Here is a 17,944-nt window from a genome sequence, read left to right as displayed (position 1 = left end):
CCCCTGATCTAGAGCATCCCAAACATGCTCAATGGGTGACATGGCTGGTGAGTATGCAGGCCATGTAAAACTGGGACATTTTCAGCTTCCAGGAATTGTGTGCAGGTCCTTGTGACATGGGGCCGTGCTTTATTGTGCTGAAACATGAGGTGATATGGCGGTGGATGAATGGCACGACATTGGGACTCAGGATCTTGTCACGGTATCTCTGTGCATTCAAATTGCAATCAATAAAATGCATTTTTGTTCGTTGTCCCTATCTTATGCCTGCAAACCGCTCGCCCACACGACACCATACACCGGGTATTCATCCATGAAGTCGGTTACGACGCCGAACTGCAGTCAGGTCAAGACCTTGGTGAGGACGACAAGCACAAAGATAAGCTTCATTGAGATGGTTTCTGACAGAAATTCTTCGGTTGTGTAAACCCACAGTTTCATCAGCTGTCCGGGTGGCTGGTCTCAGACGATCCTGGATGTGGGGTCCTGGGCTGGCGTGGTTACACGTGGTCTGCGGTTCTGAGGTCGGTTGGATGTGCTGCCAAATTCTCTAAAACGACAAAACAACACATTTTAGAGTGCACTTTTATTGTCCCCAGCACAAGGTGCACCTGATCATGGTGTTTAATCAGCTTCTTGATATGCCACACCTGTCAGGTTGGTGGATTATTTTGGCAAATTAGAAATGCTCACTAATAACAGGGATGTAAGCAAATGTGTGCCAAAATGTGAGAGAAATAAGCTTTTTTGTGCGTATGGAAAATGTCAGGGATATTTTGTGGGCTCATGAAACCAACACTTTACATGTTGCAATTATATTTTTGTTCAGTTTATTTCAGAGCACATAGTAGGACGTTAGATTACACCATGACTTGGTTTGTGCCATCTGCAGCAGTGTTAATCCTGGTCCTTGGGACCCAAAGGGGTGCATATTTTAGTTTTTGCCCTAGCACTACATAAATCCACTAATCAAAGGTTTGAGCTAACCAAAATATCTGTGGTTGTTTTAGTTAAGATTATTTGTTTGCAATATGTGATCTATAGGCTAAGAGAGCTTCATAAGCTGTTTATTCAACATCATATTTGGTGAGAATCACAACATAGGGTACAAAATCAATTCTTGCTCTTAAGGGAGCAGTAGCCTACATTGGGTGTACAATTTTGAATGAAAGCATTATTTAATCTGCAGTTATTCTTTTGCTATTTATTTTGTTACTTATAATATTTACAGTGCCTTCAGAGAGTATTCACACCCCTTGACTTTTTCCACATTTTGTTGTTACAGCCTGAATTAAAAATGTTTAAAATGTAGATTTTTTGTCACTGGCCGACACATGTTTTGTCAACATTTTTGCAAATGTATAAAAAGTTGAAATGTGAGTCAATAAGTATTCAACCCCAGTGTTTAACATTTTGAATTAATATAATTATTATTATATACCTAATCTCTATACCCCACACATACAATTATCTGTAATGTCCCTTCAGTCGATTAGTAAATTTCAAACACAGATTCAACCACAAAGGCCAGGAAGGTTTTCCAATGCCTTGCAACGAAGGGCACCTATAGGTAGATGGGTAAAAATATCCCTTTGAGCATGGTGAAGTTTTATCAATACACTATAAAGATACAGGCTTCCTAACTCAGTTGCAGGAGAGGAAGGAAACCACTCAGGGATTTCACCAAATCTCTGTGATAGGAGAAAACTGAGGATGGATCAACAACATTGTAGTTACTCCACAATACTTACCTAATTGACAGAGTGAAAGAAGACAAGCTGTACAGAATACCATTTAAAAAAAAAAAAAACATCCTGTTTGCAACAAACTTTTTGTCCTTCATCAAAAATCCAATACAACACGTTACTGAGTACCACTCTCCATATTTTCGAGCATAGCGGTGGCTGCATCATGTTATGGGTATGCTTGTAATCGTTAAAGACTGAGGAGTTTTTCAGAATAAATAAACAAACGGAATGGAGCTAAGCACAGGTAAGATCCTGATTCAGTCTGCTTTCCACCAGACACTGGAAGATTGTATTCACCTTTCAGCAGGACAATAACCTAAAACACAAGGCCAAATCTACACTGGAGTTGCTTACGAAGACAGTGAATGTTCCTGAGTGGCCGAGTTACAGTTTTGACTTAAATCTGCTTGAAAATCTATGGTTTTCCAGCAAGGATCAACAACCAATTTGACAGAGCTTTAAGCATTTTGAAAAGAATAATGGGCAAATGTTGCACAATCCAGGTGTGGAAAGCTCTTAGAGACTTACCCAGAAAGACTCACAGCTGTAATATTGTGTAGGTCGTTGACACAAAATGACAATTAAATCCGTTTTAATCCCACTTTGTAACACAACAAAATGTGGAAAATGTCAAGGGGTGTGAATACTTTCTGAAGGCACATGTTAATAGTATCTTCTGATAAAATTGATTGTCTAATCTTTTAACTAAATGCAATCTATTAGCTTCCAATATGTATGTAGGTTGTCCGATAACAGATGGAATGGCTTGTCTTGCACTTTGTAAAAACCCTGAGTGCATTGAGTGAATGTTAGAAAAAGTTATTGGTTCCTTTCGAAACATATCAATTTCAATGCAAAGGGGACTCGGATCACAGAATAGGTGAAGTGAACTGGCAAAATTTGAGTCCTTATTTTAAAGGCAGGGGCAGTGTGAATACAAAGATAACTGAGTTATTTCGCTTTTTTTAATCCAAGAGTTCAATGTGAAAACAGCCTCAAAGAGGAGAAACCATGTTGTAGACCGATTGTTACCTCGTACATATAAAAAATAAGTTACGGTACTTCCACATTTTCAGTTAACTTTATAAGCTGATAGTGGGTAACAAAATTGGAGGCATAGCTGGGATTACTATGAAGGAAAACAGCCAAGAGGACACAAGTTGAGGTACCAAGAGAGTACAGACCACTGATTTACAAATACCTAAACAATGAATAGAGAGAGTATTTGGTTAGCCAATCTATTATCACATAAAGTAAACAAAGTGATAAAGGTACTGATTTTCAATCATGTAAGCACGAGGTATCATTTGCCCTTTATTTTTTTCACCAGGTAGCCCAGTTGAGAACAAGTTCTCATTTACAACTGCGACCTGGCCAAGATAAAGCATAGCAGTGTGACAAAAACAACAACACAGAGTTACACATAAACAAACGTACAGTCAATAACACAAACATTTTAAGAATCTATGTACAGTCGTGGCCAAAAGTTTTGAGAAGGACACAAATGTTAATTTACACAAAGTTTGCTGCTTCAGTGTCTTTAGATATTTTTGTCAGATGTTACTATGGAATACTGAAGTATAATTACAAGCATTTCATAAGTGTCAAAGGCTTTTATTGACAATTACATGAAGTTGATGCAAAGAGTCAATATTTGCAGTGTTGACCCTTCTTTTTCAAGACCTCTGCAATCCACCCTGATATAATCAATGCTTGGATTTTGTCAGAATTTGTGGGGTTTTGTTTGTCCTCTTGAGGACAAGTTCTCAATGGGATTAAGGTCTGGGGAGTTTCCTGGCCATGGACCCAAAATATCGCTGTTTTGTTCCCCGAGCCACTTAGTTATCACTTTTGCCTTATGGCAAGGTACTCCATCATGCTGGAAAAGGCATTGTTCGTCACCAAACTGTTCCTGGATGGTTGGGAGAAGTTGCTCTCGGAGGATGTGTTGGTACCATTCTTTATTCATGGCTGTGTTCTTATGCAAAGTTGTGAGTGAGCCCACTCCCTTGGCTGAGAAGCAACCCCACACATGAATGGTTTCAGGATGCTTTACTGTTGGCATGACACAGGACTGATGGTAGCGCTCACCTTGTCTTCTCCGGGACAAGCTTTTTTACGGATGCCCCAAACAATCGGAAAGGGGATTCAACAGAGAAAATGACTTTACCCCAGTTGTGAGTGAGCCCACTCCCTTGGCTGAGAAGCAACCCCACACATGAATGGTTTCAGGATGCTTTACTGTTGGCATGACACAGGACTGATGGTAGCGCTCACCTTGTCTTCTCCGGGACAAGCTTTTTTACGGATGCCCCAAACAATCGGAAAGGGGATTCAACAGAGAAAATGACTTTACCCCAGACTTTACCCCTTTACCTCAGCCTGTACCTTTTGCAGAATATCAGTCTGTCCCTGATGTTTTTCCTGGAGAGGTGGCTTCTTTGCTGCCCTTCTTGACACCAGGCCATCCTCCAAAAGTCGTTGCCTCACTGTGCGTGCAGATGCACTCACACCTGCCTGCTGCCATTCCTGAGCAAGCTCTGTACTGGTGGTGCCCCGATCCCGCAGCTGAATCAACTTTAGGATGGTCCGGGCACCCTGAAGCCTTCTTCACAACATTTGAACTGCTCTCCTTGAAGTTGTTGATGATCCGATAAATGGTTGATTTAAGTGCAATCTTACTGGCAGCAATATCCTGGCCTGTGAAGCCCTTTTTGTGCAAAACAATGAGGATGGCACGTGTTTCCTTGCAGGTAACCATGTTTGACAGAGGAAGAACAATGGTTCCAAGCACCACCCTCCTTTTGAAGTTTCCTGTCTGTTATTCGAACTCAATCAGCATGACAGAGTGATCTCCAGCCTTGTCCTCGTCAACACTCACACCTGTGTTAACGAGAGAATCACTGACATGATGTCAGCTGGTCCTTTTGTGGCAGGGCTGAAATGCAGTGGAAATGTTTTTGGGGGATTCAGTTCATTTGCATGGAAAAGAGGGACTTTGCAATTAATTGCAATTCATCTGATCACTCTTCATAACATTCTGGAGTATATGCAAATTGCCATCATACAAACTGAGGCAGCAGACTTTGTGAAAATTAATATTTGGCCATGACTGTACAGTGTGTGCAAATGTAGAAGAGTAGGGAGGTAGGCCATAGAGGCGAAAATAATTACAACTTAGCATTTAATACTGGAGTGATATGTGCAGATGATGATGTGCAAGTAGAGATACTGGGGTGCAAAACAGCAAGAGGGTAAGTAATAATATGGGGATGAGGTAGTCAGGTGTGCTGTGTACAGGTACAGTGATCGGTAAGCTGCTCATGCTTAAAGTTAGAGAGGGAGATAAAAGACTCCAGCTTCAGAAATTTGTGCAATTCGTTCCAGTCATTGGCAACAGAGAACTGTAAGAAAAGGCGGCCAAAGGAGGTGTTGGCTTTGGGGATGACCAGTGCAAAATACCTGCTGGAGCGCGTGCTACGGGTGGGTGTTGCTATGGTGACCAGTGAGCTGAGATAAGGCGGGGCTTTACTTAGCAAAGACTTATAGATGACCTGGAGTCAGTGTGTTTGGCGACAGATATGTAGTGAGGGCCAGCCAACGAGAGCATAGAGGTCGCAGTGGTGGGTAGTATATGGGGCTTTGGTGATAGAACAGATGGCACTGTGATAGAAAACTGGATGTAGTCTGAGTAGAGTGTTGGAGGCTATTTTGTAAATGACATCACCGAAGTCAAGGATCGGTAGGATAGTCAGTTTTACGAGGGAATGTTTGGCGGCATGAGTGAACGCTTTGTTGCGAAATAGGAAGCAGATTCTAGATTTAAATTTGGATTGGAGATGCTTAATGTGAGTCTGGAAGGAGAGTTTACAGTCTAACCAGACACATAGGTATTTGTAGTTGTCCATTTATTCTAGGTCAGAACCGTCCAGAGTAGTGATGCTAGTAGGGCGGGAGGGTGCGGGTAGCAATCGATTGAAGAGCATGCACTTTTAAAAGCAGTTGGAGGCCACGGAAGGAGTGTTGTATGGCGTTGAAGCTTGTTTGGAGGTTTGTTAGCACAGTGTTCAAAGAATGGCCAAATGTATACAGAATGGTGTCGTCTGCGTAAAGGTCGATCAGAGAATCACCAGCAGCAAGAGCAACATCATTGATATATACAGAGAAAAGAGTCGGCCCAAGTATTGAGCCCTGTGGCACCCCATAGAGGCTGCCAGAGTACAACAGGCCCTCCGTTTTGAGACACTGAACTCTATCTGAGAAGTAGTTGGTGAGCAAGGCTATTGAGTCTGCCAATAAGAATGTGGTGATTGACAGAGTCGAAAGCCTTGGCCAGGTCGATGAAGACGGCTGCACAGTACTGTCTTTTATCGATGGCGGTTATGATATCGTTTAGGACCTTTGAGCGTGGCTGAGGTGCACCCATGACCAGCTCCGAAACCAGATTGCATAGTGGAGAAGGTACGGTGGGATTCGAAATGGTGATCTGTTTATTAACTTTGCTTTTAAAGATTTTAGAAAGGCAGGGCAGGATGGATATAGGTTTATAACAGTTTGGGTCTAAGATGAAGAGGGGGATGACCGCGGCAGCTTTCCAATCTTTGGGGATCTCAGACGATAACGAAAGGGAGGTTGAAAAGGCTAGTAATAGGGGTTGCGGATAATTTTAGAAACAGAGGGTCCAGATTTGTAGGGATCCAGATTTTGCAGCTCTTTCAGAACATCAGCTGTTTGGATGTGGGTGAAGGAGAAGCGGGGGGGGGGGGGGGGGCAAGTTTGCTGCAGGGGGTGCTGAGGTGTTGGCCGGGGTAGGGTTAGCCAGGTGGAAAGCATGGCCAGCCGTGGTAAAATGCTTATTGAAATTATCAATTACCGTAGATTTATCGGTCGTGACAGTGTTTCCTATGCTCAGTGCAATGGGCAGCTGGTGCTCTTATTCTCCATGGACTTTACAGTGTTCCAAAACTTTTTGAAATTAGTGCTACCGGAAGCAAATTTTTGTTTGAAAAAGCTAGCCTTAGCTTTCCTAACTGACTGAGTATATTGGTTCCTGACTTCCCTGAAGAGTTGCATATCATGGGAGCTATTCGAGGCTAATGCAGAACGCCACAGGATGTTTTTGTGCTGGTCAAGCCCAGTCAAGTTTGGGGTGAACCAAGGGCTATATCTGTTCTTAGTTCTACATTTTTTGAATGGGGCATGCTTATTTAAGATAGAGGAAAGCACTTTTGAAGAGCAACCAGGCATCCTCTACTAACGGGATGAGGTCAATATCCTTCCAGGATACCCGGGCCAGGTCGGTTAGAAAGGCCTGCTTGCTGAAGTGTTTTAGGGAGCGTTTAATTATTTAATTATTTTCACCTTTATTTAACCAGGTAGGCAAGTTGAGAGAAGTTCTCATTTACAATTGCGACCTGGCCAAGATAAAGCAAAGCAGTTTAACACATACAACAACAGAGTTACACATGGAGTAAAACAAACATACAGTAGATAATACAGTAGAAAAATAAGTCTATATACAATGTGAGCAAAGGAGGTGAGATAAGGGAGGTAAAGGCAAAAAAAGGCCATGGTGGCTTAGTAAAACACTGGAATGGTAGATTTGCAGTGGAAGAATGTGCAAAGTAGAAATAATGGGGTGCAAAGGAGCTAAATAAATAAATAAATACAGTAGGGAAGAGGTAGTTGTTTGACAGTGATGAGGGGTGGTCGTTTGACCGCGGACCCATTATGCATGCAGGCAATGAGGCAGTGATCACTGAGATCCTGGTTGAAGACAGCAGCGGTGTATTTAGAGGGCAAGGTGGTCAGGATGATATCTAAGAGGGTGCCTATGGTTATGGATTTTAGGTTGTACCTGGTGTGTTCCTTGATAATTTGTGTGAGATTGAGGGAATCTAGCTTAGATTGTAGGACGGCCGGGGTGTTAAGCATATCCCAGTTTAGGTCGCCTAACAGTACAAACTCTGAAGATAGATGGGGGGCAATCAATTCACATATGGTGTCCAGGGCACAGCTGGGGGCTGAAGAGGGTCTATAACAAGTGTCAACGGTGAGAGACTTGTTTCTGGAAAGGTGGATTTTTAAAAGCAGAAGCTCAAATTGTTTGGGCACAGACCTGGATAGTATGACAGAACTCTGCGGGCTATCTCTGCAGTAGATTGCAACTCCGCCCTCTTTGGCAGTTCTATCTTGTCGGAAAATGTTATAGTTAGGGATGTAAATTTCAGGATTTTTGGTGGCCTTCCTAAACCAGGATTCAGACACGGCTAGGACATCCGGGTTGGCAGAGTGTGCTAAAGAAGTGAATGAAACAAACTTAGGGAGGAGGCTTCTAATGTTAACATGCATGTAACCAATGCTTTTACGGTTACAGAAGTCAACAAATGAGAGTGCCTGGGGAATGGGAGTGATGCAGGGGGCTGCAGGGCCTGGGTTAACCTCTACATCACCAGAGGAGGAGTAGGATAAGAGTACGGCTAAAGGCTAAAAGAACTGGTCGTCTAGTGCGTTCGGAACAGAGAGTAAAGGGGACAGGTTTCTGGGCACGGAATGATGGATTCAAGGCATAATGTACAGACAAAGGTATGGTACGATGTGAGTACAGTGGAGGTAAGCCTAGGCATTGAGTGACGATGAGAGCGGTTATGTCTCTAGAAGCACTATTTAAGCCAGGTGCTGTCACCGCATGTGTGGGGGGGTGGAACAACAGGGCTAGCTAAGGCATATTGAGCCGGGCTGGAGGCTCTACAGTGACATAAGACAATTACTAACCAAAACAGCAATGGACAAGGCATATTGACATTAGGGAGAGGCATGTGTAGCCAAGAAATCATAGGGTCCAGTGAGTAGCTAGGCGAGCTGTAGGCACGGAGATTCAGACAGCTAGCAGACCGGGGCTAGCAGCAGGCTAGCAGATGGGCCTCAGGGGGACGTCGCAACGGGGAAGCCTGTTGAAGCCCCCTTGCACGGTTACGTCGGCAGACCAGTCGTGATGGATCGGCGGGGCTCCGTGTCGGCAGCAAAGGGTTCAAGCCAATTGGCATTGAAGCCCAGGGATTATCTGATGGATTTCTTCAGGCTAGCCAGGAGATGGGCCTAGCTCGAGGCTAACTGGTGCTTGCTATGGGACAGAAACCCCCTCGGACGGTTACGTCGGTAGACCAGTCATGATGGATCGGCGGGGCTCCGTGTCGGCAGCAAAGGGTCCAGGCCAATTGGCAAAAGAGGTAATTGAAGTCCAGGAATTCTTGATAGATCTAGCGGCTAGCCAGAAGACGGGCCTAGATTCGAGGCTAGCTCCAGTCTAACTGGTGCTTGCTTCGTGACAGAGACGTTAGCCAGGAGTAGCCACTCGGCTAACTGCGATGATCCAGAGTAAAGGTTCAGAGCTTGCGGTAGGAATCCGGAGATATGGTAGAGAAAAGCAGTCCGATATGCTCTGGGTTGATATCGCGTTGTGCAGGCTGGCAGGAGTTGAAAGGGCTGAAGCTGGCAGATGTCCCAGTTAACGGTGATGTCTAACTGACTACTAGCTGGCTAGCTTGAAGGGGGTTACGGTTCTAAAGTATAAAAAATAGCAGATCCATACCGCATTGGGTGAGGCGGGTTGCAGGAGAGTGTGTTCAGTCTGTAGATGGAAAAATGAGATTGAAAATACATACTAAAACTGTTTGAATGATGTCTGTGAGTATAACAGAACTCATATGGCAGGCAAAAACCTGAGAAAAAATCCAACCAGGAAGTGGGAAATCTGAGGTTTGTAGTTTTTCAAGTCATTGCCTATCGAATATACAGTGTCTATGGGGTCATATTGCACTTCCTAAGGCTTCCACTAGATGTCAACAGTCTTTAGAACCTTGTTTCAGGCTTCTACTGTGAATAAGAGCTGTTTGAGTCAGGTGTCTGGCAGAATGCCATGAGCTCAGTCAGGCGTGCGCCCGTGAGAGTTAGCTGCGTTCCTTTTCCTTTCTAAAGACAAAGGAATTGTCCGGTTGAAACATTATTGAAGATTTATGATAAAAACATCCTAAAGATTGAATCATACATCGTTTGACATGTTTCTACGAACTGTAATATAACTTTTTTGACTTTTCGTCTGAAGTAAGCGATCGCGCATTGAGCATTTGGATTACTGGGCTAAACGCTTGAACAAAAAGGAGGTATTTGGACATAAATTATGGACTATATCGAACAAAACAAACATTTCTTGTGGAACTGGGATTCCTGGGAGTGCATTCCGATGAAGATCATCAAAGGTAAGTGAATATTTATAACGCTATTTCTGATTTGTGACACTTCTCCTTCTTTGGAAAATGGCTGTATGTTTTTCTATGGCTAGGTGCTGACCTAACATAATCGCAAGGTGTGCTTTCGCCGTAAAGCCTTTTTGAAATCTGACACAGCGGTTGCATTAAGGAGAAGTTTATCTGTAATTCCATGCATAACACTTGTATCTTTTATCAATGTTTATTATGAGTATTTCTGTAATTTGATGTGGCTCTCTGCACTTTCACCGGATGTTTGTTTGAGACAATTCATTTCTGAACATAACACACCAATTTCAAATGAGGTTTTTGGACATAAAGATTAACTTTATCGAACAAAACACACATTTATTGTGTAACATGAAGTCCTGTGAGTGCCATCTGATGAAGATCATCAAAGGTTAGTGATTCATTTAATCGCTATTTCTGACTTTTGTGAGCCCTCTCCTTGGCTGGAAAATGGCTGTATGGTTTTCTGTGACTAGGTGCTGACCTAACAATCGTTTGGTGTGCTTTCTCCGTAAAGCCTATTTGAAATCGGACACTGGCTGGATTTACAAGAAGTTTATCTTTAAAATGGTGTATAATACTTGTATGTAGCGTCCCACATATCCCAGAGAGGTTAAAGGTGTTTTTAAAGCTTCTTATTCGATGTGATTTTTCTTTCTATTCACACCATTTGCAGTTTTATGAGGGGATTGGTTCTATGTTCTTTGACAAATCGAAATGGGAGAATACATTTTTATTACATTTGGACTTAATTTCTGAATGAATGAATTCATTATTTTTCTCCAGAGCGGAAATTGGATACATTTGGATAATTTATTGTTGTCTCATAGAAACACGGAGGAATCCTGAGGATTTTCCCAGAGGCCAAGGCGCAATTCGTCGACATCGAACCCAAGTTCGACCGCCTGCTCTTCTTCTGGTCGGACCGGCGGAACCCCCATGAGGTGCAGCCGGCATACCACACCAGGTAGGGTGATCTGACCTTTTGACCCCAGAGAAAATGTCATACTCCTGACCTTGGACCCAGGGTTGTCTGCTTGTCTTCCATCACAATCCCAAACCTCCTGTTTTGTGTTGCTTATTGTAATGGCATTTAAGTAAAGCATCCGTCACAGGCCATTTTGAGAACTTGGCTGGAGCGTGAATTGTGACAGTTTACATTAGGTTAATGCATGCCATGGTCTATGAACAGACATTATTGTAAAGTGTTACCACATTAAGCAACACCACCAACAACAATATCCAGCTTTAATATATTGGAAAATGCTCAATAGTGTTAGAATAGTTGGACCATGACAAATGGTAGTGTTGGTGTTAGTATGTATACCTATTATGTGAATAATTGTATGTTAGTTGACCTCTCTGTTTCCGTTGTCTCACTCGCTGTCCAGGTATGCCATAACAGTGTGGTATTTTGATGCCGATGAACGAGCTCGGGCCAAGGAGAAATATCTAACAAGTAAGATGGAGTCCTGGGCACGTATTCATAATCTCAAAGTAAGAGTGTTGATCTAGGATTGGTTTTGCCTTTTGGATCATAATAAATAAGATGATTCTAGATCAGCACTTGATCCTAGATCAGCAATGTGAGACTGAGACACTTTATGAATACAGGGTCAATGTGATCATCATAAGAACATATTTTTTGTTCGTTTTTTTGTGTTGTTTGTAACTTATTTGTTTACTTATTCTGTACATAATGTTGCTGCTACCGTCTCTTATGACCGACAATAACTTCTGGACATTAGATCAGCGATTACTGACCACTAACTGTCAGAAGCTTTTTCCTTTAACGAGTCCGACGAGCCCACGTGAAGGACATACTGCTTTCCCGGGAACAGGCCCAAATCCCTGTCATTTGCGTGAAGAGAAGATGGAGAAAAAGAGGAAGGAGGTCGGGCTGCCTTCTGAGAATAGGCGATCGAATAAACCCCCACTGCTTTCCATTCTACTAGCTAACATGCAGTCATTCAAAAATAAAATTGACGACCTACGAGGAAGAATAAACTACCAACGGGACATTAAAAACTGTAATATCTTATGCTTCACGGAGTCGTGGCTGAACGACGACATTATCAACATACAGCTGGCTGGTAATACGCTGTATCGGGAGGATATAACAGCAGCGTCTGGTAAGACAAGGGATGGCGGCTTATGCATATTTGTAAACAACAGCTGGTGCACGATATCTAAGGAAGTCTCAAGGTTCTGCTCGCCTGAGGTAGAGTATGTCATGATAAGCTGTAGACCATACTAACTACCTAGAGAGTTTATCTGTATTTTTCGTAGCTGTCTACATACCAACACAGTCCGGTGCTGGCACTAAGACCACACTCAATGAGCATAAGCAAACAGGAAAACGCTCATCCAGAGGCGGCGATCTTAGTGGCCGGGGACTTTAACCTCGAACGAGTCTCCCTCCCGGATCCGGGATCCTCATCAAAAAAGCTGACTAGCATAGCCTAGCCTAACGCGACAGGGATATCTTATAATTTCATGAAATCACAAGTTCAATACAGCAAATGAAAGATAAACATCTTGTGAATCCAGCCAACATTTCCGATTTTTAAAATGTTTTACAGCGAAAACACAATATATATTTATATTAGCTCACCACAATAGCCAAACACACAACGCCATTTATTCACCGTAAAGATAGCTTTCACAAAACCCACAAATAGAGATAAAATGAATCACTAACCTTTGGACAACTTCATCAGATGACAGTCTTATAACATCATGTTATACAATACATTTATGTTTTGTTCGAAAATGTGCATATTTAGAGCTACAAATCCTGGTTTTACATTGTGAATACGTAGCCATAATGCACCAAATTGTCCGGAGATATTTTGGACAGTCACGTTATCTAACCAAAAAACGCATCATAAACTTTACTAAAAAATACATGTTGTGCAGCAAATGAAAGATACACTGGTTCTTAATGCAACCGCTGTGTTAGATTTTTAAAAATAACTTTAGTACAACATACAGCATGCAATATTGTGAGACAGCGCTCACATATTCTCCGCCTTGTTGGAGCCAACATATACCACAAAAATACGAAATAACATCATAAATATTCTCTTACTTTTGATGATCTTCCATCAGAATGTTGTGCAAGGAGTCCTAGTTCCAGAATAAATCGTTGTTTGGTTTTAGAATGTCCATTTCTTCTGTCGAATTAGCAACTTTGGCTAGCCATGTGGAGGGCACATGTCCAAGAAATCGTTGCGCCTGGAACGAAAAATTCCAAAATTCCCAATAAACGTTGAATAAACTGGTCAAACTCGGTTGAAAATCCTACTTTATGATGTTTTTCTCATATGTATCCAATAAAATCAGAGCCTGAGCATTTCGTCGTGTATACGTAACGCGTTTCAGAAGACAATGTTAGGTTCCCTTGTGCGCAGCTGAATACTGACAAAAGAGCGGACCTGTCACTCCAAAAGCTCTCATTCGGCCTCACATCAAGCTAGACACCCCATTCAACCTTCTACTGCCTGTTGACATCTAGTGGAAGGCGTATGAAGTGCATACAGATCCATAAATATAAGCCAGTTGAATAGGCAGGCCCTGACACAGAGCCCCATTTTCAGAATTTTCACTTCCTGTTTGGAAGTTTGCTGCCAAATGAGTTCTGTTTTACTCACAGATATAATTCAAACAGTTTTAGAAACTTCAGAGTGTTTTCTATCCAATAGTAAGAATAATATGCATATTGTATGATCTAGAACAGAGTACGAGGCCGTTTAATTTGGGCACGATTTTTTCCCAAAGTGAAAACAGCGCCCCCTATTAATTAATGCAGGGAAACTTAAATCCGTTATACCAAATTTCTATCAGCATGTTAAATGTGCAAGCAGAGGGGAAAAAACTCTAGACCACCTTTACTCCACACAGAGACGTGTACATAGCTCTCCCTCGCCCTCCATTTGGCAAATTTGACCATAATTCTATCCTCCTGATTCCTGCTTACAAGCAAAAATTAAAGCAGGAAGCACCACCTGTGTTAATGAGAGAATCACTGACATGATGTCGGCAGGGCTGAAATGCAATGGAAATGTTTTTTGGGGATTCAGTTCATTTGCATGGCAAAGAGGGACTTTGCAATTAATTGCAATTCATCTGATCACTCTTCATAACATTCTGGAATATATGCAAATTGCCATCATGCAGACTTTGTGAAAATTAATATTTGTGTCATTCAAAACTTTTGGCCACGACTGTATATATACTGAGATCATGTTACACTTAGATTGTACACAGGTGGACTTTATTTAACTAATTATGTGACGTCTGAAGGCTGTCTATCGTTGTCTCTGATTGAGGACCATACTTAGGTAGCCTTTTTTCCACCTGTGTTTTGTGGGTAGTTGTTTTCTGTTTTGTGTCTGCACCAGACAGAACTGTTTCGCTTTCGTTCTCCTGTTTGTTGTTTTTGTTCGATTTGGTTTTGTGGATTAAATCATGAACACTTTAAACGCTGCACCTTGGTCCACTCTTCCTTCAGCCCACGAGAACCGTTACAACCAGATCTTATTTAGGGGCTTCATAGCAAAGGAGGTGAATCAATATGCATGCACCACTTTCCTGTTTTCTTTTCATTTCACTTCACCAATTTGGACTATTTTGTGTATGTCCAATACATGAAATGCAAATGTATTTAAATTACAGGTTGTAATGCAACAAAATAGGAAAAACACCAAGGGGGATGAATACTTTTGCAAGGCACTGTACCTGTACATATTACCCTGCACATTGACTCTGTACCCCCTGTATATAGTCTCGCTATTGTTATTTTACTGCTGCTCTTTATTTACTTGTTCTTTCTTATTCATATTTTTTAAACTGAATTGTTGGTTTGGGGCTTGTAAGTCAGCATTTCACTGTATGTGACTAATACAATTTGATTTGAAGAAAAAATCATTTATATGAAGTCATTAGAAATAAGAATTTGTTCTTAACTGGTTGAATAAAATATAACTCTCCCGCTGACCCTCCTTCTCTATTCCGTCCTAAAGGTGCAGGAGAAAAGGGAGTAAACGTAGAATTGAACAAGCCGTCAGATCTGAGCTAATATGAGAGAAGCGTCCTGCCATCACCTGCTGCTGCTGTGGACAGATGGGGAAAGAGGGATGGATGGCGGGATAGAGGGAAGGAAAAAGGATGGTGGGATGAAGAGGAGAGACGAAAGAAAACATCTTGGATTAGTCCGCTTTCTTTAAACTTTAATATTCAAAGTTGACACACACAGACCCTGAATGTGATGTCATTGCACTGCAAGGAATCATCATTATTTGCCAAGTTTCTGTTTTTGCTTGTTGCTTTGATTTTTGGGCTTTATTATGTGAAGAATGCCGGTGTAAAAATGAGCTATGGAGAAAAATAATATGTATTAAGTGAACCGAATGCCAAACAAATATTGTTGTGAATTTTGGGGTGCTGAAAGAAGTGTACCCATATGTCAGACGGGTTGTCATGGTCTCCATCGGATGGATCTCTCACTGTTATAAAAAAAAGGTACAAAAGACTGTGCGTGATGTTCCTAGACAGGAGGTTGCGGCGCACTATAGGGCTGACTCAAACCATACTGCGCTAATTTGGATACTTTCTTTTCACATGATCCTTTGCATCACGATTCTAGTAAATGAGGATGATGAGTAACCACGCCAGACCAGTACAACTAGTATTGGGCCGGTTTGGCTTAGTTGAGTGAAAAGGCTATTAATAGCTTGAGCTGCACTTAGTCGAATAAGATAGAAGATTTCACATTTTTTGCAAACTGCGGTAGTGATTTTCACATTGCAGGTATATTATATTGACTGCGGTGCTGTTTTGTGTCCTGGCACTCATTGCTTGGTAACTGAGTCTTGTTCATTAGGCACCAAACAGAAGAAAATGGACTGAAACTGACATGCTCGTTTTCCCTTGCAAAACTGTTGTTGCAGACGTTAATATCACCTTTGTCTTAAAAACCAAAAACTGTTGATTTTTTTTGTAAAAAGTTGGGGTTTGTAAGTGCAGTTTGAGTCTACTGCTGTATGGTCTCATCATTACAGCGTGTGTGTGTGTGTGTGTATCTGCACGTATGCAATGTGTGCGATTCCTTCTCTAACCACTGAGCCGAGGTTGAAAGTGAGTGAGAGAGACTGTAATAATACCGTCATGACTATTCTCTCTGGCTATACACCATCGCCATCATGTGGTCACATCTGACCAATGAGTTTATCAACAGGAGAATTGGCAGACCTAACTGAAAGCGGCAGGTATCCTAGCGGTTAAGAGTGTTGGGCTAGTATCTGAACGCTCGCTGGTTTGAATCCCAGAGCTGGGGTGGAAAAATCTGCCTTTCTGCCCTTGAGCAAGGCAATAACACCCAACAACAACTGCGCCGTTGACGTCGATTAAGGCAGCCCCCCGCACATCTCTGATTCAGTGGGGTTGGGTAACTGATTAGGTTTTCCATTTCTCCATCCACCCTAAAACATACCAAAGAATCCTCGCATGTGATTTTGTTCAAACTGTATTTATTTGCCATTGATCTATTCTGTTATCAATAAATCAGTTGACAAGTAAATAAGACAACATTTAGAGAACAATGTATGTATGTGTTGTTTGCATCAACTTTAAAATATAAATTCCAGTATGTAATTACAGACGTTTCGATTGGTTCCATTGTAAAGGGCAAGCTCAATCAAGCACAGCTGAAATATACTTTTTTTCACCCATGTCTGAATATATCCCTTCATTGCAGAGTCTCGTCAGGAGCTTCTCTTCCCAGGCCATGTCTCACATTACATCCACAGGAAAGCCAAGGACCTTTTTCTAGTCCCTACAAATGTATGAAGGAATAAAATAGGTGCAAGGAATATGGAGGAAACTCCCCAAATAAATGTTGATGACGGCTCTGCCAACACTGTTTACGTAACGACAAATGACAGTCGCTGTACAGAGCTGTTAGAGAGAGGTTGAGTGAATAGCAGAGTCTGGCTTGTTCTGCTCTAACCAGGAGTATGGTCCCTACTATCAGGAGCAGGGCAGCTATTGCATTCAGAAAAAACCACCAAGATGATTCATGATTTGGTAGTTGTTGGCTTTCGAGTTCACATCAAGAGCAACCAAGAAGACAAAGATCAGATGAACGGTACCGGCCAGGATGAGAAATGTTCCGCCAATGACCGTCACCTTGTCTTTGGACAAATTCCACTTGAGGTATTCAGTGCACTTGGCCCAAGGATGCTGGTGATGATTGGTGATGAGCTCATGTATATCCCAGTTTGTCATACTCGCCTCAATAAAATACTTGAAGGAATAAGTTGCAACTAGTATTGTTTTTTGAAGTAGTAGCTCACAAGCGCAGCTCCTAATACCTGTCCAAAATAACAGTTTTTCAACAGTTTAATTTAACTTACATTCAAACAATGAATCCTGATCTAGGATAACTTTTCAAAACATGAAATTATTTGGCTTGCTCTGAAAGGATTTGGCTATAAGCAGAACTGTAATGGGGAAACATAATAATTGCCAGTATGGACATCATCCACCCTGCCACTCCCAGGGTGTTGACCACAAACTCCATCCAACTCTGCTTCAGTGGGGCTTTAGGAGGTATTGGAGGGGTAGACCGTTCTGTACAGCATGGTCCCCCTGGTCAGGTGTGTGCAGACCACAGTGGTCATGATAAATCCTATGACTCTCTGTCCATGCCCATCAACATGCTCTCTTCTACACCTGCCCTTTCTGGAGGAAGGGTGATACAGTAAAAAGCCTTCTGTCTGCTTTACTGCGGTGTCAAACATTAGGCTGTCGTGGAAACACAAACAATGAATAAAGACGTGGTTGTACATTTTCATTGTATTTATTATTGAGATTTTATTCAAATGAGAAAGTAAATTTGGCATTGTGATATCAACAATT

At 42.0% G+C, this 17,944-nt stretch overlaps 1 protein-coding gene across 2 annotated transcripts in view; it reads left to right on the top strand.

Moving 5' to 3' along the window:
- The window catches only part of LOC120032374 (egl nine homolog 1-like), a 39,175-nt gene extending 22,418 nt beyond the window's left edge, over positions 1-16,757 (top strand). Inside the window, exons 3-5 of one of the 2 annotated variants that reach the window (XM_038978425.1) lie at positions 10,855-10,991; positions 11,416-11,483; positions 15,049-16,757. In XM_038978425.1, coding sequence (XP_038834353.1) covers positions 10,855-10,991; positions 11,416-11,483; positions 15,049-15,104 — 261 coding nt within the window. In that variant the 3' untranslated portion in view covers positions 15,105-16,757. Of the gene's footprint in view, positions 1-10,854; positions 10,992-11,415; positions 11,522-15,048 lie in introns of both variants that reach the window. The other variant, XM_038978424.1, reaches the window with a different exon arrangement.
- The last annotated feature ends 1,187 nt before the right edge of the window (positions 16,758-17,944 follow it).

The sequence above is a fragment of the Salvelinus namaycush genome, chromosome 39 (assembly GCF_016432855.1).
Source record: "Salvelinus namaycush isolate Seneca chromosome 39, SaNama_1.0, whole genome shotgun sequence".
Taxonomy (NCBI): domain Eukaryota; kingdom Metazoa; phylum Chordata; class Actinopteri; order Salmoniformes; family Salmonidae; genus Salvelinus; species Salvelinus namaycush.
The sequence above is the reverse complement of the archived record's forward strand: the minus strand, read 5'-3'. Positions and strand labels throughout refer to the sequence as shown.